A 27,515-nucleotide genomic window follows, 5' to 3' on the forward strand; every position below is an offset into this window, starting at 1 on the left:
GAGCAGCCCCTCCTCCTCTCCTCCTGCCCTATTCTTATGCAGACCTGCCTCCAGAGTGGCCTCCAGAACTACTGAAAATTCAAACTTGGTGGAAAGCGTCTCATGGGTAGAAAATTAGCAGTAGAGAAGGAAACAGGCAGTGCAGAAGAAATGAGAAATTAAGCAAAACAATAAGAACTGGTAAACAGGAAATTCTGAGCTTTGCATGTCTTGAAAAACACGCTGTAAAATCCAGGTCCAAAAATGCGACTGGAATCAAGGAAACATTTATAAACGTTCAGAGAAGAAGGAAAAGAGGGAGTAAAAAGAGTATGTTGCCAGCTGATAAAAAAAACAGAGGGAAATGGTTGGACAGAGGATGCTTTATAGCCTCCATACTTGATCATCAAAAGGACAATATTCTAGTGGCTGGGTACCCACTGAAGTGATAAGAAACAAGGAAAAGACAGAAAGAATTACAGGCAGGGTCACAAAGTGGTAGAGTTAAAGAGAAAGCTAATTGAAAGCATATGAATAATCTGTGTTCAGCATGAAGGGAAAGAATTGCAGAAGGTATAGCTGAACTACTTGCCTCATGAGCTGAGACCTGACTGGGACTGTATGAGATCCCAAAGGATGAAGAGAGGATCAACAGAAAATGTGTTACAAGAAGGGATGAAACTAGATGGGTAGAGTTGTCCTTAAACATTTAGCTCATTGCTAAAAAAGTTAGTAACACAGTTGTGAGTGCACAAATGAGATGTTTCCTCACACAAGTGGAGCATAAGAGACCACAAACTTTTGATAACTCACATCAGCAGATGGGTTCATTCTTTTCATAGCACCAGTTTGCTCGAGTTACTCAGAATTTTACGCCTCACTCAAATCCAGTTTGTTACCAGTTTCATAATGTTTTATCACCTATAATCATTCTGGAGAGACCTACTCAGTTAACTTGAACTTTTTTGTGATTTCTGAGGTCAGCAGTGAGTCAAGGCATGATTAAAGCATCTTGATGTTAAGAGAAGACAACGTTCCAAGGTGGCCTTGGAAAGCTGAACTTGGCATTTCTTGTCCTCCAGAGAATGGCTAAAGCATTAGCTTTCAAAATACTTACTTACTCTGAGTGGGTTCTGAGAAAGGAGGACACATAAGTGTCACAGATTTTCATAGAATCATAAGAATACCAGGTTGGATAGGGTCCCTCAAGAATCATCTGGTCTATCTAATGTGCTATCTAATCTTAAAAGATTAATATATAACAAATATATGAATATATTTGTATGTCTCTCAGGATTGCGGGAGGGTGTTTGCATATGTATATGTGTGCACACATATGTACCTTGGAAAGGAGAGTCAGTGGTTCAAATACCAAACAGGAAGGTGCATACTGCCTGGAGAGGGATAATGCAGAGACAGATCAGCTGGATAGGAATTAACAATGTGACAGTGTCTGAAAAAACATAGCTGTTGTCTTACGTTGTGTTAAGAGGACTACGGTGTGTAAAACAGGGAAGGCAATTATTCTGCTCTGCTTAGCACTCGATAGCTCTCAGCTGCAGCACTCACACATTGTTGGGAGCGTGGTGTCTCAGGGAAGACAGCCTGGAAGCAGCCACGAGCAGAGCAGCAGCCAGAACAAAGGGGTATAAATCCTGCAGGAAAAGGGTGAGAGAACAAGACGTGCAGAGCTTGTTGAAACAGAAGAGAAGATAACAGGGAGATAGATTACTGACAAATAAGAGAAGAGCTCAAAGGATAGCACTTAACACCTGAGAATTCTGAAGCACTTCATAAACGTGTGCTTAAGACCGTCGTTTCCCTGGGATGCTTATTACATTGAAACCACTTTGGCGTGTGGCTAAATTGAAATAGAAAGTATAAGTGGTTTATTGAGCATGGCAGAGAGGGGCAGGGGAAGCTCTGGATAACCGTTCTCCTGAAACCATTCTGCAAATTGCATCATGGATTAAAATATGCCCTGTCTACCCCAGAACATAATGGAAGAAAACAAAGATGTGGGAAACTCGTGCTCTTCTTCATACCCTCTCTGCTACTCACACCTCATTGAGTAGGTCTCTGCTGGGCTATTAATTCTATGAGCAATTGGACTGAGGAAAATTACCAGGGAAATTTTGCAGTCACTTTCATTACAGATATTATTACTGGTTGTCTATTGTAATCAGCAAAGCCTGTTTCCTCAGTGTGATGTAGCAATTTTCATTTTCATTCTCTTGCGTGTGCTCCTGTGAACAATAACAGGGCAGTCTGTGAGGAACAGCTACAATTACAAGCTGAGAATGTCAATCTTGCCTGATGAGAAGGGGGTGGTCAAGTCCACTGAAGTTCCCTTTTCTCCTGCCTGCAGGACTGCAGTAGCACAGACTTGTTTCCAGGCACACTGATGAAAAAAACCTTTGCCTCCACTATTACTGATACAGATTTAAGAATCTCTAAGAGAAGATTTCAGAGAGCCCTTAAGCCATATGAGCACTTGGCAGGTGGTACCCTTCTGCCTTAAGCTGTGGTACTCACAGAGCCTGGGGTCCTCCAGCTGGTGATATCAAGGCACTCTCTAGATGAGCCCTTACCAGGGAAGCTGCAGTCAGGGGAAGGCTGTGGCAGGACAACGGGCACGTTTCTATGCTTGCATTGCCTGTGTATGTGCAGCCTCTGGGGCTGCTGTGTGTGCACAGAGACACAGTGTCTGTCTCTTGTGAATGTCACCAGGCAGAAATCCTGAGATGAAGACACAGGAGGTCCTGCAGGACTCCTGCTGCACCTCCAGCTGCCCCACAGCTGGTTGGGAACAAGGCTCTCAGATGATGGCTTCAATGACCGTGGGCTGAGGTCCCATTGTGCTGAAGAGTACAGTCATGGTCCGTGCTACAGTGAAAGACACACTGCAAGAAAGCTGCACTCAGTGTTACTGGGGAAGGAAGGTTGGGTGGAAGAGATGTTTAGCCCTGTTTCATGCCTTTCTTTGGCAGTAAAGATACCATTTCTGAACTACTGTTTTATGGACCGCTTTTTCCAGGATGCAGAAGAATGTGACACCTTTCCTCATCTGCAGGTGCTCAAAGGAATGACGCTAAAATGTCTGAGCCAGTTGCCTTCTCCCAGATAGCAGAAGGCATGAGGAAAGCAGTACTTCACCTTGCGAGTGAAGAGCAGGTTGCTGGGTCCTGCAGCACTGTCCAAGAGCCATCTCGGAGCTGTTTCAAGCTCATTAGACAAGGGAGAATCAAGAAGGATCAAGAGAAGTGATGACTGCTTAAACTGTTGACTGCATTTTTGATGCCAAATAGAAAAAAATAACTTCTTTACCTACAAATAATTTCTTATCTATTACTGCAGTGGAATCATGTTAGTCCACTGGGCTGCATGGACATCAATCTCTCTTTGGAGGTATTTTTGGTCTAGCTATGTCAGTGGAGGGCACTTTTTTCTGTCTCAGCTGTTTTACCATGTACCTTCTATTTCCCATGGGCATGCCTGTCTTGAAGCATGCAGGGCTTTATAAAGGTTCTGCCTCCTGGAGGCTTGAAGATTGCCTAGTCTAGTGGATGATCCATGCCTGTCAGAAAGGAGGTGTGAGCTCTCCTCATTAGTTATTAGTGAACCCGAACAGTTTTGGTGTCTGTGCCTGGAATGACCTGCTGCTATCTCATCTGGGGCAAGCAGGCTTTCTTTAGCACTGTGCTTTACAGTTCTCCACTGAGACCTTCATAGCTGTGCTGCTTGAGAATGTCTGCAGTTGTACTGCACTGGGCTTCTTTAACCTGTTGTCACTGTACATACCAGGGCTACATTGGACATTAGGAAGTAATTTTTCCCCTGGTGCAAAAATTCTTTAAATATTCTGATTTATACAATGCAGCCCAGTATAGGCTCTGGATCTTTGGTTTTAAATATTAATTTAAAAATAAATTTTTAAAGTTTGTTTGTTTGTTTTGGGGTTTTTTGTGGTTTTGGTTTGGTTTTGGGTTTTTTTTGTAATTTGCAAGAATACATGTAGGCAATCTAGCAGGCATCTAGACCGTGTAATTGTTCTAGTTTCATATCATTACTGCTTCCCTGGTCATCTCAGTAACTATCTTCCTCCAAAATCTTGAACTCCTTGGAATGCTGCCAGCCTATTACTGCCATGCCAAGTCTACATCCCACTCTTCTCAGGTAGTCATTAAAACCACTCTGCTTCTACTACCAGTGACCAGTCAGGTCAGCTCCAACCCTCCCTGGGTTCAACTCCGATCATGCCAGCACTGGCATAAATTAGGAATAGCATTACCATGGCCAAACAAACCTACACCTTCAGTTTTTAGGATTAGTGAGAGAGGAGAATCCTTCCCAGGGTGTCACACCTCTGGCCCACCTTTAACACACACATCATCATTATGGCCACTAACGTTGTATGTATGTGTATTTTTGTCAGCACCAAAGGCATTGGCTTCTTTATGCCAACCCCACTATGGACAGTGCCATGAAGAGAGGGGGGTATTCAGCTGGTTCTTGGTGGGTTTTTTGTTACCATTCCTTAAGAAATAGAGCTAAGTTGCATGTTTATCTCCAGGCTACTGAAGTCCCTATTGTTCACAGAAGGCAATGAATCATTTATGATTCTTATCACGGGGTATAATCAGAGTGATTAATTCTCTTGGACCTGTGATTTCTTCCCCAAGCACTGATACTCAGCAAAGTGACACTGAAATAAACCTGAAGCCTGAAAATAGTCTTTCATGTCTTCACCATCACCTACTGCTCACTAATAACATTACTTACAACCAGAATTGCTGCCCTCAGTTGATCAGTTATATGTTATTGCCACCATCTATAAAGGTGCTTGGTCAAAACACAGTTGTGGAGTTCATTAAAGAAAGACTCACAGAGTCACAGCCTTGCTGGCTCCTCGTCCCTCCTGGGCAGGGATCAGTGGCCAGACATCATGCACAAACCAACACCTCCCCAGAGCTGGGTCACCTCCCCCTGCACTGCTTGTCACAAATTTGGGGTCCATGAGATCAGCTCATACCACATCCCCCCGCAGCACAACACAGTGAGGGTTGTGCTGAGTCACCGCTTGTAGAGGGGAACGTAGGAATGGGCAGGGACTCTTGTGCCCAACACGAGCACCACCACCGACTCTTACCTCCCGCAGAATTTTGAAGGACTCTGTCAAAGCCTTGCTCACAGTCCCCACTCCTTTTGCCTGCAGTTCTTCCACCAGCTGCTTGAAGTGCTGGCAAGAAGAGAGTGAAAAAGACAGGAATGAGTTGTGGGCAGGGTGTTCCCTTTGGCCAGGGGAGGAAAGGGTAACCTAGACAAGTTCATGCCATTGGGCTCCTGCTCCTCCACTACTGCTGGCGGGGCAGGAGAGGTCAGCACTGGGATTGAGGGAGGTGGGAAAGTCAAATGGCCACTCCACTGGTGGCACAATCAGGTTACACCTTTGCCCATGCAGCTACAGCAGCACTGCATTTCTCAGTCTCTGTGCTGTGAACCATTGACAGCCCATGAAAAATCATGCCAGGGACAAACCCACTAGAAATCTGACTTTCCCTTATCCATTCCTTCAGGTAAAGAACATCCTGTGCATGCAAAAGCAACAGGATTGGGGGGGGAAGAAAACATTTGAATGCTTGTCTACTACTTAAGAGGCATTGTTGTACATTAAAACCTCGGAGTGCTCTCTGCAAATAGTGTTCAAAAGGCTTGGGGATCCTTTAGGAAACACTGTAGGAGATATCACCCTCTGAAATCATACTCTGTGACCAAGGCCCAAGCCAGGAAAAGGAATTTGGAGAGAAATCTAGTTTTTGAAGACATGGAGGAATGTGCTACCCTCTCTGGTATTAATATAGAGAGAAAAAAAGGAAGAAGAAAAGCCAGTATGAAGAGCTAAAAATAGCAGTCAGCCCAGAGGGTGGTGGAGCAGCTGGATGCAGGCTGACCACCTTGGGGCTGCAGAGGTCTCCTGGATCAGAGCAGCAAAATCCCTCACCAGGGAAAGCTTGCTGGCAGTCCACCCTGATGAAGGATAAGACCGGGCTGAGAACACATTCACCAGGAAAGGGCTGGTTTTTCTCCCTTCTGAAGGCTGAAGATGTGGGGTTTCAAAGTTGGTTTGCCCTCTGCACACTGTTTTTCCACAGCAGTCTGGACTAGGTCTGCTCGTGGTCCAACAGTGGTGACCCAGGAAAGCTGGCTGCTGCTCTTTAGTTAGCCAGCTGACCCCGTGCTACAGTGACTTCATGTAAGCAAAGATGAACCTCAGAGCCAGCATACACCACTGAACTGATGCTTGTTTCTGAAATGCAAACCACACACTGCTGTGAGATGGTTGTTCCTTGTCCCTGGAGTTTCGTATCTCAGCATCTTAACTCCATGTAATTCTCACATTAAGAGAGCTACCTGAATTACACTGATGGGAGCCTGGTACTCACCTCTCTGTTGTCTCTGTCTGCTTGGACCAGGATACCCTTAAAACAGGGTTCAACAAAATGAACATAATCATTGTACTGCAAAGAGAAAAGGGAAAGAAAGGGGTTGTAATGGGAGAAAATTCACAAAATGGGTTCATGTCTTTGGTGGACGTTCAGAAAGCAGTATGGAGCATTATGCTATTTTATACCTATTTCCCTTAAAAATTGCTTACAGTGATAATGGCAGATTACAATTTTGATAAATCATCTATTTGTTTAAATAACACATTAATTATAGTGTTTTGATGAGTTCTATCTGAGCATACCTACACAGCTTTTTCCCCACTCACACTATAGAGTTTTTATCCACACTCCATTAGCTCGTGCCCCTTCTAGCACTATTTGCACATAGTTCTGACTTCTGCAGACTTTGTGAGTCCCCAGCCACCAGCTGAACTTTGCGAGTGGTTTTGTAACCTGAAGCTTGGTGCCTCTGGGTACACAGCTGAGCAATAACATACCCGGTAACCACACCTCCACAAAATGGTGATAATTAGTGGGGTGTATGCTTCTAGCCTGGCATGTTTTACCTCAGATGTGGAAACCTTTTCCTACAAGGTTCAGAAGAGTGTAATTCATAAGAGGCTCAGCTGATCAGTAGGAGGTCAGGCTATAATGTGTCTGAGCCAGTAGGTTCTTGGTGAGAGTGCAGTAAAGGAGTATATATATTATAGGTCTTTCTGGGATTGTTTTTGAAGAACAGATGATATTTCAAACTCCTTAATGACTCCTCTCCATTTTTCTGCCAACACTGTTCACTCTTCCATCTGTCCAGCCATATAAAGACGGAGCTGTTGCCATTGGAGTTTCTAATTATCTAACATAAAAAGCTATCGACAAAAAGTAGACTTTATATCTCAGTTTCTGTGCCCTGGCAAGCTTTCATGGAAAGGAGCTTGGGGAAGGACATGATGCTGAAATAGCCTTGAAAATTAGAAGGTGAGCAGCCTTTAACCTGACACCAGTCTTGGCAAGTCATGGAAAGGTTTTGCTTTCTGTGGTCAGTGGTACCAGTTCTCTGTGGGTAACCAGCCCATCCTTATCCTAGTCAGGCCTTAAAAAGGAAGAGAATAACACCAAGACAACCTGACCAAACTCCATGCAGGCCTGTGCAGATTGACTCTGAACTGTAGTGGCAGCCTTGCAGGATGCTGGTGCACAAAAAGGCACATGGTGGTGATTTTCTAGCCCGGAAACATTATCCTGAGGATTACACTGCTACTGGACCCAAAGACAGCATTCTAAGCTAGGTGAATTTATTAGCTCAGGTCCCTGCTATCTTAGGTGTCTCTCTATAGCTCCTTGTTATCTGTTGCAGTCACACCCTCAAGTAAGCAAAAAGATGCAGCTGACATACTCTGTAGAGGAGAGGTGAAATGACTCAACAGCCACCCTGCTGACCACACAAAGCTGACTTCCCAAGGGTAATTTTTGTTACTCTCCCATCCAACATAGCTCCTGTAGCTACATCACTGGAATGCCTGTAATTTGCTAAGGGGAAGGAGAAGTTGGTAAGAGGCACAAGGAAGGCAATTCAGTGTTAGAATTGAGACAGACATACTGCAATGATGTTGACGAAGTCATTTTCTCCCAGAGTATCTAAAATGGTGACAATGGTGTGCTTGGCAATGGTCATCCTCAGGCCCTTCATGCTTCCACTGACATCCACAATGATGACAATGTCCTTGGGAGAGGTGGCCGCTTGGATGTACCTGTATAAAAAGAAGAGTACGAGAAAGCAGGATGAGCATCCAGGGAGGAGGAATGCTGAACATACTCATGTCACACAGTGCTACCCACAGCATAATATGGACCACGAGCACAGCTATCCAGCAGGATCAGGCTGATCATACCAGAGGTCCCTTCCTACCAACCTACCCCTTCCACTGGCCCCAGCACCTCACTTCCTGCATTGGGAAGTGCTGGGTCTGCTCTAGACACACGTCCAAGAGTGACCATTGCTAAAGCCTTCTTTAGGCAAGCTGAGTAGACTGAGTTAATATGTCACATTTCCAGAGTCTAAGTGTCCCTCCCACCAAACTGCAAAATTATAAGGAGAATGGGACAGAGAAAGGATACACTGGTGATTTCTGTGTAGATCCCATATGAAAAGCTGTTGCTGGCAGGTGATAGGGCTTCCTGCCATTACCTGTGTTTATGTACCCCCCATCTCTCACAAAAGCAGCACAGGACAGTAACTGTTTCTCAGCAACTCACCAAGGTGTCACCTTGGAAAAGAGAGAGAGAGGAAGGCTGAACGGTGCTTTGGCCACATCTCTCCAAAACTTACCAGCCACGGTTTCTGCAGTCAAAGGAGATGACTCCATTCTCATCTGGTAACCATTTTATCCCTGAATAGAGCAGCAAAAAGAGCAATCAATACACACAGGCAGGCATTTGCTCCCTGCTCCCCAGGCACTGGCACTGCTGCTCTTCACTGCCGAGACTGGGTAACCCTGTGGGGCCCACACAAGTCTGGCCAGGAACAGCAGCACCCATTCTGCAGAAACCCAAGCAGAGCTGCGTGGTCTTTGGCAGTTCTCAGTAGACTGTTTATAAAGGTTTTGTTAAAAAATGTACCTAGGCGTAGTCTGTTCAAATTTGGGGAGCAATTGCATGTACTTTGAACTTTTGCCACTTTGATGTAGTTCTCAACAATGTATTTTTCTCCCCGAGGGTGGCTGAGAGCATAAAAACGCAGCAGCGGTGACAGGGATGTGTCCCAGATTCCCTGCTAAAGGCTCTGTTCACAGTCTTCCCTGCTTTCCCCTTCTCCAGCACGTGACAGGTCACAGAACAAGGGCACACAGCCATCCGACGGAACGGCCACCAGGCCAAGCTACAGCTGCAGAGTATCTCGAGGGTTCCTCTGAGCATGGGACCTCCCTCTCGTGCCATGACCTTATGTGCCACTCACAGCTGGTGAGTGGATAACAAGTCAGGCCGGCCAGCTGCATCTGCCACGTGTGTCCTCCGAAACAGAGAGAGGCTTTGGCCACTACTAAAAAGCCCAGGGGAGCATGAGGCAGGGAGCCCTGCCATGGGGGAGGTCTGCCATAGTGTTCACTGAGCTTTTTGGAGGGCAGACTGCCTGAGGCATACCCCTGCCATCAGACTCCTCTGGGGTTTCAAGGGCAACATACCTGGGGGGCTGGTTCCCATGGGAAAAAGGGGGTTATGCCTGCTGGACACTGTTCCTTCAGCTTAAGCAGCCCATGCAGTAAGTATTTTGCTCACTGCACCCTGCCCTTCAATGCTCCCAGCCTTCCCAAATTGGACTCTTCCATGGCACAGACCCTGTCCTGCAAAACTGTTGTGTTGCACTGAAAGACAAAAACCAATCTGCTCTTTCACCTGGATAGAGCCTGAAGAATCCAGTGGAGCTGCCGAAGTACTGCCAGGTCAGCGTGGGATCCCTTTCAAAGTTGTCCACAAAAATAGGATTCAGGGCTTCTGACATGTAAACTCCATTAAGGATGGCAGGGTCTGTGGGGGGAAGAATAAAAGTGGGGAAAAAAGTGTGTAAAAGAAGGAAGGACATGTGCCACCCTGACAGAGAAAAGGGATGGGAACAGAGGAAACTCCAGGAGGAATGCACCCTTATCCAAAGCTTTTGCATTGGGCAGGGAGTTGGATGCATCATTCAAAATAAATCCTGGAGGTCAGGTCACCACCAGCCCCTGCAGGTGATCTCAGCATGGTCATATTCTGTTAACCTCATTTCTCTTTCCAGCCTTGTCTGCCCTTGAGCATTACATCTGGTTGGAAGAATGCTCTGAGAGACCCAGACAACCATCACTGTGCCAAGCACAGCTGGCACACCATACAGCTGGTACCTGAGAGGGGACCTGTGGCTGTTGAAAAGCAACTGCCTGATGCACCACTAACAGCCTGTCTGCAAATTGTGTTTAAATTCATGCTAGGTGTAACTACCTAAGACAGAGGAGTCCTAGAATTCACACAGTTTCTCTTTTGTCTTTTCCTCAACAATTCTTTTTTTCTTTGCCTGCCCTTTCTCTCACAAAGCCTGGGCTGTCCTACCTCACCCCCATCTCATCAGAATCAATAGGATGTTGCAGATTCCAAGAACTCCTAAAGGGCCATGTATATTTGGTGTCTGTGTTGACTCATTGTCTCAGGAGTCCAAAGAGCAGCAGCAGTAGAAACAGGGAATCATGAGAAACTGGTCGTTCTATTAATGTTGAAAGGGTTGGGGATTTGACCCACCACTTCCTGTTTAGTTACTTTACTAAAGGCAGTTTTGGTCAAAATAAGGGAAAAAATGAACTGTGACTCCACAGTGATGAGGTCAAAGTAAGTCTCATAGGAATAGAGAGCCACAAGAGCTGTGGAGAGCCAGGTTTGATGCTGTTCGCAAAAGAAGGAGTGAGCACTGCTGGACACTGCTCCTTGGATGATCCCTGGACATGGAAGCAGCCCTCCATGTCCTGCTCATCCTCCAGCCATAGCCAGAGGAGCTGGTTAGTTTGTGCCAAGCTGTGCAGGCAGGAAATCAGCCAGCTGGGCAGTGCCTCTCTGCTGTCTCTACCAGTGGCCATTTGACCACCTCTCTGTCCTCTGCTGAGGGCAGCAGCCTACACTGTGCAGCTCTGCTGTATCTGCCCACAGCCAGCTCTGCTGGTGGCTCTATTGTGAGCAAGATTTTAGTGTCTGGGGCTGTTGGACCAGATGGAACTAATTTAACATCATGGGAGAAATAGAACTCCCTCTATTGTCTCTCTAAATAACACAGCAGTTGTGAGCACAGTCACCAGCGCCTGCCCTGTCTGGCCCTGAAGACTTTAAATGAGCTCCATCGATGAGAGAAGCAATGGCACTTTTTTTTTCTTGTCAAAAACATACACAAGGGGAAGAGCTGGCAGGGAGGCAAGGAAGGAGCCAGTACAGGCAGCTCTGAATGTTGGCCAAAGTGAGCTGTAAACTTAAGACAGTTGCAACTGGTGTCTCAACCTGCAGATATGGCTGTGTGCTCACCAGCCCGGAGATGAACCCGGTTCTGGGGTGTAGTTGGAATGGTGTGAACGTGCCCTTGGTGCCTCCCTGGGCTCCTGCAGCTGCCAAGGTGCCAAAGGCTTGCTGAGAACAGAAAACAGCCCAGAACAGTCATGTCCCAGTAGCAATTGTGAATCATCCTTAGTCACCTATGGATATGCTCACTGAGCATTAAGAGCGTCCTTGTCAAGTGTTAATGTCTCCTGACACGAAGGTACTTGGAGTCTCAGTTCTCAGCTGAAATCAATGAGATCCTTGACGTCTAAAGACCTTGATAGATCCAACCCTTCCTATAGAGCAACAATTGCCAATAAAGGCACATCAGTTTTCACAGCATCTTTGTTTGAGTAAATGAACTGTAGGAGAATATACTGCCTGCCTAAGATGGAAGACTGTCCACCATAAGAGGTTTTCCAAGAGCAGATTATACCTAAGTCCTGTCACAGTGATAGAGGACAGCACAGGCATGACTGTGCCTTGGGTTAGTACCTTTCCAGCCTTGGTTTCTTTTCTGTAAGTTGTTTTTTTTCTATTCCCATCCTTGTTTCCAGTATCATTACTGATAATTCCCACAGCAATCTACTAGTAGTGAGAAAGTAGAGGCCATTACCTTTGTTGTAGACATTGGTGGGGAGCTGGATATCACTGTATGTTGTGTTCACCAGCAGGTTATTGAAATGCTCATTTGGCTCCAAAATGAATTCATCTCCAAGTTCCACATAATTGTCATTTTCATCCTTCTCATTAATCAGGACAGAGTTGTAGTAATCAAACTGTTGATGAAGACAATGGAAAAGAGAAAGACGAAGAGAGAATAAGACAGACTATTACCAGTGTGGCTGTAAAAAACACTCTTTAAAACATAAAGAAGGGACATATGGGGAATTGGGGCTTCAAACAGGATCAAGATGAGCAACAAACAAGCTACTATCAAATGAAAATTGCAAAGCTACCAAAATGATGATTGCTGGCCAACTTCTTATTGTCAATAAGAAATGACTGAAAGCATGGCCATAGCCCGGAGCAGAAGAGCCACTGAAGAGCAAAGGGACACAGTGGCAGACTCCTGTGGTCCCTCAGAGGTATTTAAGTGATTAGTTGGAGAGCTGGAGTGTCTCACTGGGTCTGGCTCCCAGGTTTAATACAAGGCATGTCAGTGCCGACCTTACTTGCCCTGTCTCAACAGCTGTCATTTGCTAGGGTTAACTCCTGGTGTACATCCAGCCAGGATTATCCCCTCATTCTGTCACTCCAAGTGGCAGGCACTCATCGAGAGCAAAGGATCAAGCAGAAGGTGCTCAAAGACAACATCGTTTCCTCCCTGTGAAGGTCAATGGGGATTTATCATCTACAGTCACTTTAGTACATTTAGGACATTCTTCGTCCTTGGATAACCTGTTTTTAAGATGTTTTTGCTGATTTTATCTTAGCCAGAGGTTATTTAAGGATTTATGTTCAAGCACCATCAGTATTTAGAGGGTGCAAATACCAAATCATGTACCTCAACTCACCCATGACCCTTACTGGGAATGCAGGTGACCCAACTATCATGACTAATGTGATTCTTAAAAACAAACAAACAAAAAAACCCAAACAAACAACAAAAAAAAAGAGGTAGAAGAGATGAAATTAGTAGCTAGCCTGATTTCAACAAGTGTTTTCATTCTCAGCTTTTCCCTGCACTGAGATGTCTACTAGCAGGGTTAGCCTGCACTTCTGCTAATATATCTGTGCTTGTAATACGGACAGAGGACTTCCTTGAACAGAATTTTCCCTCCAGTTCCCCTCACCAGCAATAATCCCATAGCTTGGCCACAGCTAACAGTTATTAACAGAAAGCCAATTATCCAAATTGCTTGGACAGCACCAAACTTTCACCTAACGGAAGTCCTGACAAGTGGGTGCCTGTCTGGTAGAGAAAAGATGGTGGGAGCTGTTGAGAAAGATGGTGGGAAGCTCAGTTCATTTGGATTAACAATTTGCTGTGGGTATTTGTAACAGCATCCTCCTCGTTGCTCATTCACACTCAATTTTTAGCTCATTTTCCAGTCAAGTAACCCACCAAGTGCCAGCTAATTTGCACTAATGTACCACATAATGATAGTGTTGGTCTGCAGTAAAAGTTATGCCAATAATATCACACAACCTAGTGTCTTCCCAAACCCTTCCCCTCCCAAAGCCAAAGAACTAATCTCTTTGGTGTTATTAGATTTGGGATCTGCCAGGGGAGTCTCTTATTCACAGTAGTCTCTAGACAAGCTGAGTGTCCTGAAGGCGAGGAGATTCCTAACCTGCCCAGGAACCTGAGGTGGCTGGGTTCCTGGCTAGGCCTATCTTTTGACTGGTCTCTCTGAGGATGTGTGTCATATTTTGTCACTGACCAGGATAAACTTACCTCCAGTGAGGAGTTGTACTCGTGGTTCAGATCTGCGTCTTCTGCTGCTTCCACCAACCTCTAATGCAAGCACACAGAAAGAAAGATGAGTGGGTGCTGTGGCAAGCCCTCCAGAAGCTCTTCCAGCTTTATCAGCCATTCACACAGTTAATGAAAAGGCACGACTGCCTCTTTCACCACAAGAGATCGTGGAGCTATAAACTTCCCTCTTTCTCTCCTTTTCTGCTGACCTATCATTCTGTGCTGCAACTTTATAGCTTGGAAGGTATATTTGGAACTATTTATTGCCAGGTATATTCACACCTATTTACTGCAGAGTCCCAACTAAAGCCCTGAGCAATTTTAGGTATCACAGGACATATACAAACAGAAACAGGTCCATTTAGAGAAACAACAGACAGAGATTTAATTTCATTTTCTGTGAACCCTTCCAAAAAGCCATGGGAGAGACTTTTCAGACCCAGCTTGATGTCAGTATCTCATCAAAGGAAAAGGCCTTGTGGGAGTCTCAGTCTGGTATTGTTACTGAGACAAAGACCATGACTTGATTTCATAAAGGGCTCAGTGATGCTGTGGCCATTTATAAGCTCTTACCATTTATGGAAGGCAGTAAAAATCAGCCAGTGTTCTCCAGTATGATGCTTCAGGGCACTAATTCTCAATTGGTACAGACTGGGAAGGAATCCAGCTAAACATGTACATGTTTTCAGGGTTGCACAATCAGCAACAGTCTCAGCAAAACTACGTTTTGCTCCTTCACAAAGGATAAGGCAATCCAAACACTGGAAAAGTCTGGCTAAGAATTTAATGTCACAGGCCAAAGCTCTGGGTTTAAATATGCCCACATTTCACTTTGAGACTCAAATGATGTGTTTCTGGATGACTTTTCCACATTAGATGCCTTAAACAGTCAAGGCTCTGTGACTACAGAAATATGCTTTTCATAGAAGGTAAATACACAGGAATATGATAAATCCTTAGATGGAGGAAGTAAGAGGGGCCATAACCATTACCTGCTCTGATCTCCCACACAGCAACAGCTAAAGACCTCTTGCCACCTCCTCCACACTTCCCCATGTACACAGCTAGAAATCCAAGCACCTTCCTTGCAGCTCATGTTCAGGGGGTGAAGAAATTTCCCTTGAGCCACACACACAGCTGAAACAAGCTACTAGTCTTCAGTGGCCAGAGTGCATTATGCAAGGATGAACTTTATTTTCATTTGTGAGGGGTTTTTTTTTTCCCCTCTTAAAACAGCTCTTGTCTCCTAAAAGTTTTCATTCCCTCATATTTATTCTTAGGCTTTTTTTAATCTTATTTCCTACTTTGGGCTGAGGGAGAAGCCAGCATTCCCTTGTCTGAACGCCCACATCCTCCCACCAGTGTCTGCTTAAAGCTCGGAGTGAGCAGCCAGCCGCACCAGCAGGAGTTTGGTTGGGCAAAGTCCTCACACAACCTCTGCGCCCACACACTCCTGGAACAGGCAGGAGGCCTGTGCCTGCTGCTCTGGGGCTGACTGAAGGAGAGGACTCCCTTCCCAGAGCCCCAGTGGTCCTACCTCGACAGCTTCGACCTTCCTGCGGAGCATGCTTTCCATCTGCTCCGAGAACTTCTTCACCAGCTCCAAGCCATCCACCTCTTTGATCTTCAGAGTTGGCTCCACATCTTTGTACTTCTACCCAAGGGGAAAAAAGAAAATGCTGTTAAGGAGGAGGCTCGTAAGGAGTGAAGTGAATCTCTTATTGCTGACTGGATATTGTCTTTGGTGAAGGAAGAGGTGTTGAAGGAACTGCTCTGATTTATCACCTTCTCCCATCTTTGCCTTTCCTCCTTTTTCACCCCACAATTTGAGTGTGTGCAGATCACTGGCCATAGCTTGAAGCATTTTGACTAAGTAAAAGCAACTGATCCAATTGGGAACTTGTGGCTGTTGAAAACAGCAATGTACCTGGACCTATTAGTGCCTACAAATTTGAGAGAGAGAAGCAGAAGGCCAACTTTTAAAAAAAACACCTAAATCGCAGATTGTGATTACATCCATAACAACATTAGACATGTCACATACCTGAAGTTTAATTAAGGCAGAGGGAAGAGCAAGGGACCAGAGCTGTATACTGTCATTAACATCTCCTCCTATGTCATATGTGCTCTGGGGCAGCAGTGGGAGGGATGTCATGTTAGTGCATGTGCTGTCCTCCCACAGTGTCATCATATCTGTAAGGTAACTTGCCAGATCTCCAACAAGAAGAGTCTTCTCAGTGCTTAGGTGGGAGACTGCCAAGGAAAGCTAATATAGACAGTTATGATGCTAATTATCAGGCACCCAGGAGCGTGCTTTAAGCCAAGAGCACCATACAGGCATTTCCCAGAAACTAGGAATTAGAAGTGTGGCTGCTTAGTGCTCCTCCACTGGGAGAGATGCTGTGATGAGGAAGATCTGGATCTGACAGCTTTAGAGATAACTGGTTTCTTCTGACCAGGTTTCATATAATCTAGGCATTAAAAAACCCGAGAGTACTCCCAAACTGTGTAACTAATCTGCCTCCTTAAATCTGCCCTTTTGAGGGTGGATACAATGGCCTTTATTTCTGCTTTTCAAAAAATCCCACAGCTAACAGAGATAGCCAAAAGGAAAGAGTAAAAAAACCTGCCAAAGGACACAGTATGATTAACCTATTCAGAAGAGACACAGCCTTATCTCCTCAGCAATATGGAAACATGGAGGCAACCAAGTGCAATTCCCTGGTCCCTCATCATCAGTTTTCTCTGCACTGTGCTCAAACCCTCTTCATGTTGTGCTAGCACCACAGCAGCAATCTCAGCCAGGGCTGGACTTCTTGTGCTGGGAAAAAAAATGAGGTGTTGAAAAGGAAAAGGAGATGGCAGAGGCTTTGGTAACACTTTCGAATTAGAAGAAAGTGGCAGAGAAAGGACTTTGCATGTCCTTAGGGTGAGCAAGCGGAGCTCCTTTTGTTCCAGCAGCTCCTTGATGGTCCGGGAGGGCAGCCGAGCACAGGCAGAGTAAGAAACGCCTTGAGGATGGGGCAGGCTGAGGAGGTCAGACAGAAATAGCAGCAGCATCCAGCCTGCAGCAGGCATGGCAGGGAGGCTGCTCGCTCTGTCTGGCATGATTAACGGCGAGGGTTTTACTGGATTAAAAACGCCAGGCCTCGCATCCCCTCCGCTGCGGCTGGGACAGGCAGGCAGCGGGGGAGGAGGAGGTGGGGTTGAGCACGAAGGGTAGTGTAACCATGCTGCAGGAAGAGGAATGTGCAGCGACAACCCCCCGAGTGCGGTCCCTGGCCGCTGACGAGACCGGAGCACATCCCAGCTGGTGTCTGTCCCATTTAGCTCCATGTCATGGTTTCGTCGGGAGAGGAGTGATCTCTGCCAGGCCAGGCTTTAATCAGGCCCTCCTCGGGGGGAGGAGGGTAATCTCTCCTGGGAAAGCTAACGAAGGGGGGGGACCACATCAGCACGGGCTTCACAAAGTGACCTGCCACCCGTTGCCTCGGGTCACATCTTCAATTAAAAACCAGGTCTTTTTACCTCTCAATTGTTTTTTAATGTGCTTTTCACACATTGACAAGCAGATGCTCACAGGGTAAAAGTTATCACAAGCAATCGTGAGCACTCTGCTAATACTGTACATGCCTCAGGCCCAAGATCTAGCCAGAGCTGGGAAGAAAAAAAAAAAAGCAAACCCAAACCAAAAAACTTTCTGCAAGATTTGGTTCGCTGAAAGAATACATCAAGTTTGAGCTCAGATCCTCTTTGAGTTTTTTTCCTACAAATGAACCAGCAAACCACTTTGTGCCTGTATTTCTGCCGCTAAAATCTCCTGCTATTAATGACTATTGACTCCGAGAGTTTCTAATGGTGGGAAACAAAGTAGTACTTGTGATTTCAATGCTGTTACCAGACACCAGGGCTGAAAGTCAAAGCAGGTGCTTGTAGCTGGCCAAGATTATCCCATGCAACCTGCATTTAGGGTTCAGATAATCAGATCATTATAATTTACAGAACACGAATCAGGCCTGGGAGAACTGGCTGGAAGGATCTGATGTTGAAAAGAGGCCAAAAAGTTAGCTCAGACCTAACAGAAAATCTTTTCTTATTCAGCTAGTACTTAGCACTCCCTTAAAACAGCAGGAGCAATTCATTAAGATTCGCCTTCTGCAGCATTGGGGGTGGTAATTTAAAAGTGGAATATCCAGAATTCAGTATCCTAAGTTTTATCTGTGAACAGAGATATGTCACCAAATATATTTTCTTGTTCCCACCTCCACAAAATTTAGCCTATTGAAATACACAGTGCTCCATTACTCACTGCTAGTGGAACTATATTAAGAGTGTGAAAGACATGCCTTTCATCTTCACCCAGGAAAAAGTCTTGACTGAACTTCTTGAGTTTGTCTGTTCTTTGCCATGTACTTTTTTGTTGCACTTTCTAGTAATTGCAGGGCTGGAGTCAAGCCCTGCTGTCCTTTCTCAACTCTATCCACTGGGCAGGGCAATCAGCACCTCAGCTATAAAAGAGAGCAGGAGATGATTCTCAGAAACACCTGTAGTGCATTGTTAACACAGCAGAAGGAAATTTAAATTTTGGGTCTGCTGAAGCTGATGGTGTTTCTGACACTTAAAGACAAGCCCTGAAAAGCCCAGAGTCATCTCCTGGCATGGCTGCCCTTGGTGTTCCTGAGCCTATGGTCACTGCTTGGCCAACTGCAGCAGCAAGGCTGTGGCAAACACCTAATAAGCCACAGGTTCAAACTTCTGTTCCTTTGCTCTGTGAGACCCTTCTGCCCTCCCCCTACTCACCCTTTCACATTGCTTCTTTACTCCAGCCCTGTTGCCCTCAGCTGTCCCAGGCCACAGCCAACACTTGAATACAGATCCATCCTCTCTGAGCCAGGTTTAAGTGTGCATAATGGGCAAGGGAATACAAGACAATGAATGCTTCAGCCATCAAGCCAAAGCCACTTGGCTTTTGCTTGCCTCTGTGAGATTTGACATCCTGCCTGCTTGGGACTGCCAGCCATCTGAGAGCTTTCTTAAAGATTTCTGATCCAGGGTAAAAGCCTGTCCCTGTGGATTCAAGGGATGTCTACTGGTTCACCAAGTCTCTGGGAATGATAAATCCTGGTGAGAAGTCAACCATTTGGGTTTGCAACATGATATTAAAGTTATTCTGGAGGAAGCAAACAAAAAACCCAAAGAAAACCAAGCAAACTCAAAGCCACAAAAGAAAGTTTATGCTTAATGTTAAAGACAAGGTTTACATGCAAAGCATCCAGTAACTGAGAAATTATGGCTCTCAAAGCAACAATAAGCTAGTTACTTCAAGACTATTAGGCACAAGGGAGACGTGAAGAAAAATACAAAATATGCTGTTATCTCTCAGTCTGTGTTTCGTCAAAGGCAAAATGCCCATTGACTTAGACAAGCACTGAGAAAAGAATTGCCTGGACCTCTGCACTGTGCTCCCCACCATTCTGCTGGTCTGCACAAAGAGAAATATTTCCCATGGAAAAGAGGCAACAGCCCAAAGAAGAGAAAAGTGCCGGGGAGCAGGCAAATCCACATGTTTGATTTTCAGACTTTGGTGTATTTGGCTCCCCAGGCATAACTCATCCACAGTCTGTGCCAATATGATGATCTACATAAAGTTATTTGGGGTCTGCCACTCTGCATGAAAGTGTTGCCTAACAGTAAATGACATGCCTACATCCACTTGAAACACAGAAGGTGCCAGAAATGCAGGAGGAGCCCTCCAGAATGGTCCCTGCTTTAAGATGAGGATTTGTGAGAAGGTGCCTGACTTACTGCTCTACTAAAGAAACAGAGGCTGAGAGAAGGACTGAAGTGGGTGCTGGCTGGTTCTCCTCTATTTCCTTACCACAGGGAAATAAGGGGAAATGAAAGAGCTCAAGAAGTGGGGCTTCAGGGTTGAAAGGTAAATCTGAGCTGTTTAAACTGCTTAAGTAAAGTTAGGGCAGGGAAGGACACAACATGCATTTAGGAGATGACTTTGCTGGAGCGTTTACAGAACAAGGCTGGATCCAGCTTATCTGTACCCCCTGCTGGAAGTTGACATTTTCCCCTCTCAGTCACAGATAACACTGTACTGCACAAAGCACAATCAGTCTGTGCTGTATCCAGGCAAAAGCAAACCAAACACCTTCCCCTCTCCAAGATGAAAATTGTGTATATGGAGCAGGCAAGTGCTATTATTTTATAAGGCTGTCAGACCATCAGGAAAATATAGGTCTGCCTTAGTTCCTCCTGACGTGAGTACTAGATTGAATTTGGTTACATTTGGACTTCTTTTTCATCAGAAATTAGTTTTCTTCACTTCTGGAGAATTACACCAAGCGCTGATAAGAGTTGTGAATTTTGGTTTAAGATAACTATGACTCTAATTTTTAGTGGTACTATACTAGCATCTACAGGTCTCACATAACCCCTATGCCAAAGGGATCAAGATCCCAAGAATAAAACCCACAGCGTGGGCAGAGGTAGGTAAGGCAATCTGGTGCAATATATCCAAAGTGCCAGCACAGCACAGCTGCCTTGACAGTCACCCCAGTGCCACATCTGCCATCCTTGTCCTGCATTGCTATCTTCCACAACGCTGTATTTTCAAGCTAACTCTGGTTCTTCTTAGTCCCACTGACTTTTGGACCTCAAGGAACATGAGCTCCCTTAATGTGTTAGTATAAATAGCCACAGAAGCAGTGCAAGTTGCCTGTGTTGACCCACACCTATACGGCATCAGCCAGGTACCTGACTATCAAATAACCCCAGCCCGTATCTCCTCCCCACTGAAGCTCCAGTACTCACCAGAGATGCCTTAGCATGTCACTTTGCCTCTGGCAACTATTGCCTGGGGTCCCCATGGATCGATAGGCAATGTGGAAGCATCATCAAAACTGCTACAAGGTAAACTTTTGCCTTATCAATACCCCGCTGCAGCTGCCTCATGGTTAATGCATGAAGTACCTATATCAGTGCTGATAGCTTTTAATTGCCTTGTGACCCTTTCCTCCCAAGAAGAACTGATGATCACCACAGACCTTTGTGATGGATGCTGAAAGCCTTTCTTGGCCAAAGCCTAGCAAAGCTGATGCTGCAGGACGTGCTCCCTTACTCAAGACAAAAAGCAGCACTCAGGGGACAGGGAAACAGGGCTCAGCAGCAAGGAAAGGAAAACTATTTCCACATCCCTTTTTTTGCATTGGGATATGGGTGTTATTACTAACATGGGTGCAGAAATCAGACACCTAGGAGGCCTGAGAGGCAACTCATTACTTGTCTTGAAGAGGAGAATCATAGAAAGAGTAAAGAAAAAGAACTGAAGTAGAGAAGTGACACATGAAGTAGAGAAGTGACTGCATTTCTGAGGCCCCCTCCAGTCCCCCAGAGCAGCACAGAGGGTGGAGATCACCAAGTCTGAAAGAGGAGCAGCCATTCACCACTGACTTAAGGAAACTCCTCTAGAGCTGCAACTGGGATTATTTGTTTAAAGCCCCTGGAGCTACACCCTTTAATGCTGGTAGAGAGTTTAGTGTAACAGAGCCTGTTTGGTGATGAAGCCAAGCAGAGGTCTGTGCCTCCGGAAGATCATGACTTCCAAGGGCACCTACCTCAGGGACCTTGTCCAAAGCAGAGTTTCAAGGACAAAATTCAAAGGACTGATGAACAACTGGATGAATACTGATGAGGAAGCAGTAAGAAATAAGTGCCAGCTGAAGAGCTGCAGGAGGGGATGATGGGGTGACAACAAGCAGGTGAGTGATGAGCAGCAGAGGGACTGATTTAGACTTGGGAAAGGAGAAGCAAAGGCACAGTATGTGAGGGCATGAAATAATCATTAGAGGGGAAACATAGGGAGAAAAATAGAAACTGTTAGAAAGTATTAGTTAAAAGGGACAATTTAGGTGGTATTTGGCAATGGCTAATGAAACAGGAAAGGCATTAAACAGATCCCCCCTCTCCAGTACATGGAGAATGGGCACAGAGCATCACTCTGTGCTCATGGATAGATTTGAAAGATAGCTGGAGACCTGTGCCTTTTTCTTTTCTTCCACACCAGGGGGAAACCTTGGAGGGCTACGCAGGGAGATAATGTGAAGCAAAGGGAACCCTCACACATTTTGCCTACCTTCTGCAACAGGAGAGAGCCTGAATACTTAGTCACAATGGAGTACAGCTCCCCACCAAAGGCATCTGCCCAGGACTTCACCCTAAAAAGACAAAAAGAAAAGGAAAGTCAATGTTAATAAATCAAAGTCTGCCCAACTTCTCACTTTTTCAGACAGAGAAAACCCCATCTTTCCAAGTATAAACCCTGCTCTATTCCTCTAAGCTACTATAATAACAATGTTTTTTTTCCCAGACTGCTAGCCAGACAAGCAGTAAGGCAGGAGACAAGCACTGCTCTTGGACATTTGTCAGCAAGGGGAAACATTGAGTTCTGCTGGTCTTGGTCATTATGTTTGGAGTTGAAATTTTCTTACCTAACTTTAGAGGTACAATTTTCATCTTAGGTATCATCTGTTTTCCTTCTATTGCCAGCAAAGTGAAATAAATAGCTTTCTGCAGACACCCATTTATCTTCACTGACAGGGCTTGGGGTGATGGGCTAGACACCCAGGGTCAGGACTGCTGAAGAGAAAGAAGTGTCAGACTTGGAAGAAGTTGTCAAGATTCACCCCTTGGATTCAGCTCCTGCAGCGGTGCAGGCCAGAGACTAATAAGGCAGATGAATTCACTGCTCTCAGTGGAGACACTACTGCTTGATGATGCCACAGTAGATTATGCACCTCATCATTGTAAAGCACTACTCACATTCGTGCCATCCTATAAATAATTGACTGTAGCAATACCACATGGAGAACATACGGATGCTAAAGAGCAGCCTGAACACAGAGCCATCCAAATCAAAATAGATGGCTCTCATAATTGACAGAGCACTTCATCAGAAATCTGTTACACGATCCACATTAGGCAGTTCCACCTACAGCTGCAGTTCCTTCAACAAGGATTCACTTCAGAGAGATGTCTCTAATGCAGTAAGTGGCCTTCTCCACTTACCTGAACACACCACTTATTTATGGTGTGCAGTCTTACCTATGGCTTCCAGTAGATTTCTTTGAGTCCCAAGCAGACTTTAACCTCGGGGCCTGATTCCTCAGTGCATTGCACCACAAATAATACACCAACACAGAGAGGGGCTCTGGAGTGAAGCCAGCATAGCAATGGTAGAATAATCACAACTGCTAGCTTTAGCCTAGGAAAGCCTGTTTAGACTCCCCTCTTGCAAACAGGGACTAGGCAGCTCCAGGCAATGATTTGGAACAGACACAGGACTTCAGCTCTGATCTGCACCTCTCTCCACTGCCTATAAAAAAAGCATGAGGGAGTGGGTGCCTTTTTAAATCACTCCTTAATTGGCAACAAGGCATTTGTTTTTAACCACTGAGTGTGAACTAGCACCAGCTGAAGCAATTTTGATTTTTCTTGCATTGTGCTCTGCATCTTATTTTGAGAGCCAGAGCTTTTATCTCATCATGTCATCCTTAGAGAAAAAAGAATACAAGTATTTTCTAGGAGACCAGGATTTATTGGGCCATATCAGAGTTATTTTAGCAAGCCTAGAATAAAAGAGGAAATCAGAAAGAGGGATCTCATGGGATGCTTTCTTGTTTGTTGTAGTAGTGACTAACACATTCCCTTAGATATGAGGATCTCTGGATCAACAGCTAACTTGATGCCCATCTGCTGCTGCTGGCTTTATAACTTTTATGTATGAGATGTTTTATGCTGATATTAACTGATATTCTCCAGTCTCCTCACCTCTTACTGTAGAAAGAGAGAACATAAACATGAAGCTTGGGATAGTAATTTTAGCAGGGGTATTTACTTTTACCCCATTTGCCTCACAAAAATGGTGCACTTGACCCTGGCCTTTCTGTTCAGTGTCATGTCTGTGGCCATGTGTGTGCCCCTACTCCTTCCAGCCCTCATCATTTTTCAACCCAGCAGGGTGGAAGTGTCTGTGGTGTTAATTTCTGATTAGCGGGTGTAGTTGAGCATCTTGAAAGTTCTTGAAGCTTCCAATAATGGCATAACTCAAATAAAAAGGTTGAGGTTTGTATAATTTTGGGGTTTCTGTGTGAGTGTTCTATGTGTCGAGTGGACCCTTACCCTGGGAGGGCTCTCCCAGCCACTTCTGAGCCACTACTCTGGCTCAGGGGCTGATATTTCTTGAAGCAGAAATAGGAGATGCAAGGGCAAGGGGGACCAAAGAGAGGGCCAGAGACTGGCAGAACTGGAGAGTTTGTTGGAAAGTTAGGGGGCACAGAGGAATTGGAGGCACAAAGGTTCAGAATCCCTGTGTAACAGGTCTGAAGACGGGGTAATTAAAAATATCCGGTGGCATTTCATGGAAGTCGAAAAGGAAGAAAGTGAAGAGGCAGAAATACACTGGCATTTACATATTTAAAAGACAATTATTTGCCAGGGAAGTGAGCAACCTTAGAGTACGGGGGAATTAAGGCCAGCCTGCTGAACTAAAATAGGTTTCCTTAATTTTTTCATAAACAAGTGAGAGAAAAGGTCAGTCTAAAGCTCATCAAGTTGTAGAGAAATTTTGTCCAAGGCTGCTGGTTCCATCAACCCAAGAGCAGATGTATAAAGGCAATAGGGGCAACTTAAAGAGGCCATACCAGGTCGATCTTCACCTCTCCCACCAGCATTTCCCAACGTTTCCATCAGCTCAAGAAGAAGCCAGCCCCAAATCCTCACAGCTGCAAGCACTCCTGCCCATGCCGTGGCCACCGGACAAGCAGAGCTGTGTCCAGGAGGAAAGAAGAGGCGGTTTCTGTGCTGAACTTGCAATGCACCCCAGCAATTACATTGCTAGTAACTGAGCAGATTTTTGCACTGCTGGAGTTAAAGCTGAGTGAGCTTTGCAAAGATGGGAATGAATCGGCAGCGAGCCAAGCGCGATGCAGCAAAGCCAGACACGACTTGGGGAGCAGCACAGGCCGACTCAGCCTTGTGTCACTTAAATGTGATGGAACCCAGCTGGTGTTTAAAAGACTGCTTTTTTGTCCCCAAAATATCCCTGTGTAACCTATGGAACAGGTCCATTTTCTGCTGATTTACTCCCTTTGGACTCCTGTCCAACGTGTTTCTCTACTGAAATTTCATTTGAAAAGGGTGACTTCTGTGTTTTAGTTAAATTCATAAGTGGATGTGAAACACCAGGGATTAATTCAGCTGTTGATCTGGTTTTAGTACCAGGGGAGAAAAGCTCTTTTTCTATTGTTTATTCTTCATTCTTGTACATGAATTAAGTTCCAAACTGTGCAAAGTGACGTAAATCTTTTTCTCAGTAGTAAAGGGCTATCACATTATAACTAAACACATCAGAAAAGGATTTGGTCAGAGATTGCCTGCGTGTAATCCCTGCACTTGCATTCAGTGGCAAAACCAGCGGAACAGACTGGCTGGCTTCTCAATGCCACACAAAAAGTATTTCCATGAAGTATTTATCCCAGGCATGGAAAGTCAATTTGCATAGTTCGCAGTTATCAGAAGTTGGATTTTTTTCTGGGTAGCCACTGTGTCCTTTTTGTGAAACCCAAATCAGAACTACTCTGCTGAGGAAGGGCTTGATAGTGCAGCCAAGTATAAAACTGGCAGCAAAGTTTTCTGAGACCCTCTTGGACATCAGCTCAGCTCTTGGTAATTCCATGGGCTGTATTGGTGGGCACATCTGTAAGGGTTTTATTGGCAGTTTTTGAATGTAAAACATTTTCCTAAACTCAGGAAAGGGCTTGAGATGACTTGTTGATTTATTGGACATATCTCCTTCTGAAACTGGATGGCAGTGTTGTCTCCTCTCCAGACCAGCCCACTGTCCTGCACTGATGGAGATACTGTAGCACCCAAGAAGCTGCCCCACAACAACTTTTACCAATCGCGGTGCTGACATTTTTAATCCTTAAAGGATTTAACTTGTCTAAATCAGCTTAACAAGGTGAAGTTTTTATAAACTGGGCTTGCTGAGAGCTGTTAGGCTCCTGGGGGGCTGCCAGGGCGGGCTGCATGGCTGGCAGGGAGCGACCATGCCAGAGGAGCCGCTTGTCACACCAACACAAGCGCAGGCATGGGTGCCCTGCAAACCCACATCCAAAAAGGTGCATCAAGGTTCCCTGCATGTGCACTAGCACCTGGACCCAAATGCAGTGCGTGCACAAAACGTGGCTGTGTATGCTTTATGTTGCAGCTCAGCTTTTCAGTCATTTGCTCCAGACCTCTGGGAAGGGCTACTACACCCTTCGTAGTGAAGAGGAGCAGGAACAAGTAAGAAGTGCCACGGCCTCTTTCCTCTATTCAGCCTCCTCTCACTAACATCCCCTGACGTCCACACACGTGAGTAAATGTGTGTGCATGAGGGCCCTTTTAAGCCATCAGTGTTCCAGATCAATGCAAGGGATCAGAGCTTCGGAGCTGCAAACCTTGCCCTGCACGATCTGGATCTCGTGTGTGACGAAGCGATGTGTCTTTGCTTTGTGGGATAAACACCCTGTGTGTATCCTCCCACAGCCAGATCCTGGCCAGTGCTGTGCATCCCTTGGGTGTTCCTGCCATACTGAAAAACAGCAGTGTCTACTGAAACCGCTCTGCTCAACTGGGGAGCTGCCAAACTGGGGCCACTTGCGTGCGCCTCCATGGTTGGATCTCCACCAGTTGCAGCAGCAGCGGGGTTTTATGAACACGTCTTTAAACTGGTTTTGCCTTCTGCTGCCTAGTGCATTAAGCAGAGCATTAATAGATGTCAAAGTGCTTAACTAAAGCAGATGAGTATCATTGCTATGCTTGATGAATGGGGAAAAAGAGGTATTGCATCCTATGCTAGACCTGGGGAACTGAATTTGTGGCTCCTGTGTCTGTGTCCTCTGCCATGAGCCATCCCTGTCCTCGTAAGGAAACGCCACCCCTTGCAGTACCGTGCCCCTCTGGAGGAGCCCGCACCCACGGAGCCTGCCACTGCCAGGGAGACACTCCCACCCGCCTGCCATGCCCACGGCATTGCCCGCTCCACGCCAGGAAAACCCCACGCCAGAGAGAGAGGAACACTTACGTCTCCAGCGGGATCTTCGTCTGGGCCCTGGCAGGGGGCAAGAAGCAGAAGAGACAGAGCATCATCCACGGGACGGCCCAGGGCCCCATCCTCCGCGCACCACCCATCAGCAAGGGGACCGGCCGGCGGGGTGCGGGGGCTCCCCGCCCTTCCTGCTGCCCTGGGGGGGCTCCCGGGCGGCCCCCGCCATCCTGCCGGGCTGGGGGCCCTGCTGCTGCGGGGCCGAGCCCCGGGGCGACCCCGGCTGCCTCTGCCCCGGGAACGTCGCTCCCGCTGCCAGGCGCCGTCGGGGGTCTCCAGCGCAGGGCAGGCAGCCAAAAACCTGCCGGCACCTCTCGAGGATGGGCACCCACAGGTGCGGTGCGTCTCCGTGCCCCGAGGTGCAGCCGCGCCAGGAGGGAGCTCTGCGACGGGAGCCGCAGTGGCTGCGTAATCCCCTGCCAGCCCCTTAATCCCCTCGCCAAGCAGCAGCAGCCACAGATTTAGGGAA

At 46.1% G+C, this 27,515-nt stretch overlaps 1 protein-coding gene across 1 annotated transcript in view; it reads right to left on the reverse strand.

The window, feature by feature from the left end:
* The window catches only part of CACNA2D4 (calcium voltage-gated channel auxiliary subunit alpha2delta 4), a 130,575-nt gene extending 103,461 nt beyond the window's left edge, over positions 1-27,114 (reverse strand). The window contains exons 1-10 of the mRNA XM_017804608.1: positions 27,026-27,114; positions 22,034-22,115; positions 15,428-15,544; positions 13,870-13,929; positions 12,085-12,247; positions 9,816-9,947; positions 8,752-8,812; positions 8,023-8,173; positions 6,423-6,497; positions 5,129-5,218 (exon numbers count right to left, since the gene is read on the reverse strand). Coding sequence (XP_017660097.1) covers positions 5,129-5,218; positions 6,423-6,497; positions 8,023-8,173; positions 8,752-8,812; positions 9,816-9,947; positions 12,085-12,247; positions 13,870-13,929; positions 15,428-15,544; positions 22,034-22,115; positions 27,026-27,114 — 1,020 coding nt within the window. The remainder of the gene's footprint in view (positions 1-5,128; positions 5,219-6,422; positions 6,498-8,022; positions 8,174-8,751; positions 8,813-9,815; positions 9,948-12,084; positions 12,248-13,869; positions 13,930-15,427; positions 15,545-22,033; positions 22,116-27,025) is intronic.
* Positions 27,115-27,515: the final 401 nt, after the last annotated feature.

Source organism: Lepidothrix coronata, unplaced genomic scaffold, assembly GCF_001604755.1.
Source record: "Lepidothrix coronata isolate B3197 unplaced genomic scaffold, Lepidothrix_coronata-1.0 Scaffold10, whole genome shotgun sequence".
NCBI lineage: Eukaryota > Metazoa > Chordata > Aves > Passeriformes > Pipridae > Lepidothrix > Lepidothrix coronata.